The following is a 7,500-nucleotide window of genomic DNA, read 5'->3' as shown; positions in this document are numbered from 1 at the left end:
CGGGGCGTCGGTATATATATTGCGTTGTCTTCATTTGTACTCATTCGAGTCATACGACCACCTTTTCGCCCTCTAAATTATGTCGGATAGAGGATTCCTTAACCACTAGTGATTCTATCGTTAAGAAGCTAAAGGAAGAATCCAAAATATCCTTCAAATTCGAAGGGAAAAAAAGCAGTTCTATTTCAATTCGGGCCTCTCGGAGAAGGTTCACTCGGCTTCCACCGCTCTCGGTAAAAGGAAGCTTGAAGTCGTTCGAGGTTACCTGGAAGAAATAGGTTCTGATATTAAGAAACGCAACAAACTTATCAGATTGGCAGATAAGTCCGCCGCTGGCTGGGATTTCGTCTGCAAATTTAAAAGTTGCATCGTTTTTTTTTAACTGAATTTGTTTTCAAACTAGTTTAAAATAAAATGACCAAGGTCAAAATTATTTTAACCTGAATTTAATTTCAACGTTTAACATATACACTCTTGCTAAGCCATTGTCCTCATCAAATTGCAATCAGGGGACTAGAAATATGTATTGCATTTGTGAGTCTTCTGCCTTTTCCTTCCCCACCGCAACCATATTAGATAACTTATGCCATCTTCAATGTTGATTTGTTTGGCTAACACGTTCATTCTCTCTGCCCTTTTCGGTAGATATCGACGAGTGTTCTACCAACTCTCACAGCTGTGATGTCAATGCCGTTTGTAGTAATACCAAAGGATCATACATGTGCACATGCAAAAGCGGCTTTTCGGGCGATGGAAAAACATGTTCGGGTATGTCAAACTCACATAAAACAAAAATAAAAAAGGACTTGGGGCGTGCAAAAGTTTCGTACCAGAAGCACTGAAATGACACACGACATTGTTCAAACTAAAAAGGGAAACACAACGGCGGAAAAAGAAGAGGTGTCCTATAAAACTAAATCACGGTGCCCCTGCAACCAAAAAAATCAATTGTTATTTTTCTTTGGATTTCAAAATTATGTTAACTAAACACTAAGTGACCAAAGTTTTAAGCCTTGATTTCAAAAAGACACCTGTTTATTTTAACTGGAATTTTCCTATTTAATGGTCCGCCATTACTAACTTTAAATTCTTTAGAGAGCTGGATCGGGGAGCAGATGACGTCAAGGGCTCACTAGTTTAAGAATGCAATGCGTGTGTACGCCGCAGAATTAATATGCAGCTGCAGCACGGGAGTGTTGGGCTTTCGTTCTGCATATATAATAAGCTGCATTCACACGCTGAAATTTTAAGCAAGTGGGCCTTTGACGTCACTTTTCCCGAGTAATGGTGGACCGTGAAATCGAAAACTTACACTCAAAAGTAAACGGCCTTTAAAAAATCAAAAGCTCAAACTTTTGCAAGTCAGGTGTAAGGCAAACACACTTTCAAAATCTGAAGAAAATAAAGAAAGCGATTTTTTTTTTTAATCACAGGGGCACTTTAAATCCTCAATTGCTTGTTTACCAGTGTTCATGGATTGTCTAGTGCTGGTTGTTAATTGCCTTCCTGGTTTATTTGTACGATGATAATTACTCACGTCATTGCAAAAGTATAAACAGTAAAAAGTAAATGTATAAAAGAAATGATAATTGGAAATGACAATTTAGTTGGTTCTTTATAAATTAATGTAGACGATCTTTTCTTCTTTTAAGTGCAGTACTTACGAAAGTTTTACATCACGATATCAATTTGCAATCGAGGGACTGGAAATATGGATGACGCCTGTAAAACTACTGCCTTCCCTAACCCAGCGAAACCATCTTAAACAATGCATATACCATCTTTGTTCAACAATCTTGGTTTGCTTGGTGCATTCTATTTGCCTTTTTACATAGATATCGACGAATGTTCTACCAACTCTCACAGCTGCGACGTCAATGCTGTTTGTAATGATACCGAAGAATCGTACATGTGCACATGTAATAGCGGCTATTCAGGAGATGGAAAAGCATGTTCGGGTAAGTTAAACTCACATAAAATTGCAACTTACAAATTTTTTGCCCCAGAAGCACTGAAACGACATGAGATAGGGTAAAGGTTTTGTTTACTTGATATCTGATTTCATTAAAAGCTGTCATCGGCTACAATGCACCATAAACGAGGGTCCACAATTGGCTTCGCAAATCCCTCCTTCCCGCCCATTTTTTCTTGTTAATCCCGCTATCTTGCTGTTCGTTACGTTCAAATCTCAATCTCACCCACATTTTTTCACGAGTTTCTTTGTTGAATACTGAACTGAATAGACGTTGCATAAGATTAACCTCTACGCAATGGGCAACTTTGATGTTCAAGATTCTCAGCATCTCCACTCAGTAGCTATGGTGACCTTTACATTTCTGTTTTGCTTGTTCATGCGTCCACCTGTCAGTACAAAGTAAAAATTGTTCGCTTTGATATTCCTCAGTACTCCTTTTGGAAAAAAACGGTTGAGTTAGGTAGATGAATGTTGTTCGTGTCTCCCGATGCACTCACTGTCTGAATTGAGTCCGAAGTTTTGACTTCTTTAGTGTGCGCATCGTGGAAAGTGTATATCATGGAACAAATCGGAGTATGTTATTTGATGACTCGACCTTGTTTATAGAAATGCCGAAATAAGATGGTAATAGGACTGAGGGGAGTCCAATTCGGACTGTGTTCATGCGAGTGATAATAAAATCGCTGGAGTCCGGTTTGTTTATCACGAGTATGAATGCAAATCGAATTGAACAACACGAAGTCCTGTTACCAATTAATTATAAAAATTACAATGTCCGAGAAAAGAAGAAGAGCCAAGTTATGAAAGAAAGGGAAAATTTGCCTTAAAATACTGACAAAGGAGACAAATTGTTTAATGTCACTATGAAAGAAAGAAAGCCTCAATTTAGGGGTAGGGTCGTACCTCTTGTTGAACACTATATTTCATTGGCTGTATAGTGTCGAACTTCCTATTGTTTTCTGTGCTAAATCCATTGTTATCTTTGTTCCTTCTATTCTTCTTTTGGCCAATCCTGAAGTCCGTTCATTGAGGAACGACACGACCCCAATTTTTAGGAGTCTGTACACTGTTTCTACGGTGATTGAAACCAAGCCTGTGATTGGTTGATTTAAACTACAACTTGAAATGCTTATTAAACTGTCCGATAACAATAGTCCGATAAGAACTTGGATAACAACTTGGCAAGTGAATTAGTGGAAAGCAGGAGTTTCGAGGAAATTGTAATTTTTTTTATGATTAAGGATCTTATCACGGTTTTGGAAGCCATCTTGACAGGTAGGCAAACGTGTGAGAGATAGGAGTGTTTGCACGGGAATCCGATGTAAAAAAAAAACTTGAAAAAACCTTGAATGCAGAAAAAAATGAGAAATTGTTAACCTTAGCTGCCAACCAGAGGATTTTACTAACAAAATTTGAGGATCCTACCTACCACTAGAATTGGCCCAGCGGAATTTTAAATTTGCCATACAGTTGCTTTAAATTTACGCTCAGTCAGCCATGTGTCTGTGGGAAAAAGTTACAGACAAATGTAAAGGAAATTTTAAATTTCGCTGGGCAAATTCTGGTGCAGGTTGGACTCTCAAATTCTTTTCAGTAAAATCCTGCGGTAAGCATTTTAAGTTTACCATTCAGAAAATTATCTACATTCAAGGTTCAAGTTATTTTAAAGCAGATTCCTAAAGAAACACTTATTTCGGACACTTTCCCTACCCGTCAAGATGGCTTCCAAAACCATTATAAGGTCTATGACGTCTTTTGCCATTCATAACTTGGCTAAAAAGGCAGTTTACACACGAAAGAGCCATTTGTGTCAGTCAACGCTGTTTAATTAGAGAATCTTTCCCCTTAGGATTCTCGCATCCCGACCTTATAAAAACAGGAACCCTTCCCCCCCCCCCCGCTCGTTATTGAAATTCCCGCTTCCTGCCCTTGTTTTAAACTCGCATCCCGAGTATCACCACAAAAGATAGCGAAATCCCGCATCCCGGCAAACCTATTGTGGACCTTCATAAACTTCAATTAAAAAAAAAAAACAACTTCGCTGTAACACATATTAACCGCAACAGTTTTGGGTGACATTATTTCCACAGATATCGACGAATGTACCAGTGGATTACATAGCTGCCACCATTCAAAGGCTACATGTACAAATACTGCTGGATCCTACAGTTGTTCGTGTGTGAATCCTTTCACTGGAGATGGAAGGACTTGCATCCCTGTATCAGGTATCCACTTTAGCACCAGCTTGCTTTACTTAAACAAAACAGTAGCAAAACAATGTTTTTCCATTATTTCCGAAGCTCAAAGTACCAATTGCCCTTAGCTCTTTCAACAAAGTTCGTGAAGATGACTTTAGACAGAAAGTCATGTGTGCGCGCGCCCCGCTACCCCTTTATGCCCTTCATGAAGATCCTTTGAGTTTCATAAAATGGTAGGTTTTGGAGAAAAACCTACCCACTGTTGCCTTCACGTTGGTTTGGAATGATTCCTTTACTTTTTTGTTCATTTGTCTAAGGTTTCCATAAAGAAAATAGATAAGTTAAACTGATAGTATATCGTCTTTGGCGTAAAAGGCCATGTATACCTGATGAACCAGGAGACAAGTTAAAACTAAATTAAAGGCGTTTCGATTCCATAAATGTCAGTTTTGGGTCCAGAACAAAATATTCTACTGTTTGTTACCGCATACAACCTGCCAACAGGAAAAGCGTAAGCGGTTTTATGAGCTAGAATCAGGCACCTGTCAAGCAACGCAAAAAACCGTTCATTTTGGAGAATTCCAATTCACATGCGCCCGAAGAAATCCTCCGGCATTAGTCTCGATAAAATCAGAAATTTTTCGCGTCAACACTTATTCGCCCAAAACTCTCGAAACAATAAAGTGCACTTTTTGTGGAAAGGTCTTTTATCTCGTTCAGATATCGGGATACTTCTTGTGACAATACTTACGTTCTCGTTGTTGAAATATCTGCTCGCTTCCACCTATCCGTTATTATAACTTGGATAAATGGAGGAAAGTCGCAAAAGTCTGTCATGAAGGATTCTCCATGAGTGAGGTAGGGACCCAACCTAATTTACCGAAAGCTAATAACATGATTTTCAATCCAATTAAGAAAACTCACTGTGATAAAATTGTTTTGAAAAACATATAATTTGAATTAGCGGAGACGTCAAGGTAAGTACACCCTCTTTAACGTCGGTATGTCCTTTACCCACTACACCGAGCGTATTCTCCCAGGAACCCGACGGTGTGCTCGTTTTACCCCCCCCCCCCCCCCCCCCCATCTTTCAATCAGTGCTCCGTTTTAAGGGTATTCAAAGCTACTTTAAGCTACACTGAAAGGAAAGAAGTCGAAACAAGGATGTGAGATCTGGTGATCGAACTCGGAACCTCTTGCACCAAGGCCGCGCACTGACCGACTGTGCAAAACAGCATCTTTTTCAAACAGTCCTCCCAAAAGCAATGGTGTTCGCTTTAAAGCACGCCCGTTATGATTTCCTTACCACCCTTCTGAAATTTGCAAGCAATTTTGGGATATCAAGAGGTCGCTCTGAATGGCTCTCCCTGAGTTATAAACCAATATATTTCACAATTAAAAACATTTGTTTCCTGCTCCGGAAGCATAATAAAAGTTAAAAAAGTTTTACAAACTCGGAGCTAAAAGTTAAAACTTATGAAATATTTCGTCCGTTTTCAACCGGACTTCATCAGTCAATGATGTGAATGTTAAAAAAAGATGAATTTTAAAAAGGTTTTTTAACGCCTCTTGGGGGTTAGAATTGTGTCATAGATGGCTGCTAATTCGTAACCATTGTCTCTGTTTAACGCCGGTTTCGTAAGTTTAATTTGAATAGCTTCTTTTATCCTGCGTTTGAAGGTGTTAACTTCGGTTGATAGTACTTTTGTCTTATTTGGGTTCACCGAGTGGCCCTCCAGGCGACAATGCTCGTGAATAGCTGATGAACTTCTTGATTGGTGTTCTTTTACCCTGATTTCCAGAGAGCGGGCCGTTTCGCCAACGTCAATCTCAAGAAATGCGGTACTGTGTACCAGATCCATTGTGAGAAGTGTAAGAAGGAGTACGTTGGCGAAACGGCCCGCTCTCTGGAAATCAGGGTAAAAGAACACCAATCAAGAAGTTCATCAGCTATTCACGAGCATTGTCGCCTGGAGGGCCACTCGGTGAACCCAAATAAGACAAAAGTACTATCAACCGAAGTTAACACCTTCAAACGCAGGATAAAAGAAGCTATTCAAATTAAACTTACGAAACCGGCGTTAAACAGAGACAATGGTTACGAATTAGCAGCCATCTATGACACAATTCTAACCCCCAAGAGGCGTTAAAAAACCTTTTTAAAATTCATCTTTTTTTAACATTCACATCATTGACTGATGAAGTCCGGTTGAAAACGGACGAAATATTTCATAAGTTTTAACTTTTAGCTCCGAGTTTGTAAAACTTTTTTAACTTTTATAATACATTTCACTGTTTGGGATCTGTTGTCAATCCAAATCAAATATTTTCCAGTATGTCATAAACGAAAAGTAACGGTAACAGACAGAAACCGACCAGCGAGCTTTGTCCTATTTATTCTAACTTTCAGTATATCCGTGACCACCGTGCGTGAGTGATAAGTTCCTGTTTCTTTCTCAGAATGCCGGAATTACAACACGTTGAGCAGTTCTGACAGAAAGGTAACATATTATAACAGCTACCACTGTGACAGCGGAATTGGTCCGGCGTGGTATCGATTTCAAGGTGCAGCAGGTACAAGAATGCCAACGTCATGTCCACCAACATATCACTGTAATACTGTTGCACCAGGGTGGCTAAATGGAGGGCATCCAAGTGTCGCCGACGGTCGAGTAAGCAAGACGGTATGCTTCCACTGGAGCGGTAGCTGCTGCAACTGGTCGACTACCATTAAAGTCAGAAACTGCGGTTCTTTCTATGTTTATTATCTTAATAGTACACCAAACAGTCACTGTAATCTCGGCTATTGCGGAACTGACTAGGGCAAGTACCCGTGTGACATTCAAGAAGTTCCTTTTTTTTTCTTTTCGTATCAGTAGTAGACAGCCATCTTATCTGTAAACAACGAATACTCAGATTTTAAGTTTTAGGGTATCATTATCATACTTGTGAAATCGCGAAAATTTAACTATGACTGGCAATACTATTTTAGACCACATCGCTTTCGAAATTTGGACTGAACGGTTTTTAATTTCGCGAGAAAGAAAGATCCTCGGGAAAACAAACCTGCCTTGAAGATAAACGACGATTATCCCCAATAGTCTTTTCTGAACTTCTTTTGCAGACCAGATCCAGAAATAGCTATTACATTATAACAAAGAACATTTTGATCGACGTTTAGCTAAGTGTAGATTGCCAACGCCTATAGGAGTAAAGAACATGTTGTATAACAAGTGGAAGAATCATTGAATAGGGTCATGAAACCAGCAATTTCTCACCTCATTCCATACGAAGGCAGACATACTTTGGGACGTGGGGTAAGGGATG

General features: G+C 39.4%; 1 protein-coding gene across 1 annotated transcript in view; it reads left to right on the top strand.

Moving 5' to 3' along the window:
* The window catches only part of LOC138000856 (uncharacterized), a 51,130-nt gene extending 43,724 nt beyond the window's left edge, over positions 1 to 7,406 (top strand). Inside the window, exons 14-17 of the mRNA XM_068847528.1 lie at positions 646 to 768; positions 1,836 to 1,958; positions 4,066 to 4,200; positions 6,634 to 7,406. Of these exons, the coding sequence (XP_068703629.1) occupies positions 646 to 768; positions 1,836 to 1,958; positions 4,066 to 4,200; positions 6,634 to 6,995 (743 nt within the window). The 3' untranslated portion in view covers positions 6,996 to 7,406. The remainder of the gene's footprint in view (positions 1 to 645; positions 769 to 1,835; positions 1,959 to 4,065; positions 4,201 to 6,633) is intronic.
* The last annotated feature ends 94 nt before the right edge of the window (positions 7,407 to 7,500 follow it).

The sequence above is a fragment of the Montipora foliosa genome, chromosome 4 (genome assembly GCF_036669935.1).
Source record: "Montipora foliosa isolate CH-2021 chromosome 4, ASM3666993v2, whole genome shotgun sequence".
Lineage (NCBI taxonomy): Eukaryota > Metazoa > Cnidaria > Anthozoa > Scleractinia > Acroporidae > Montipora > Montipora foliosa.
This window is presented reverse-complemented; position numbering and strand designations above follow the sequence as displayed.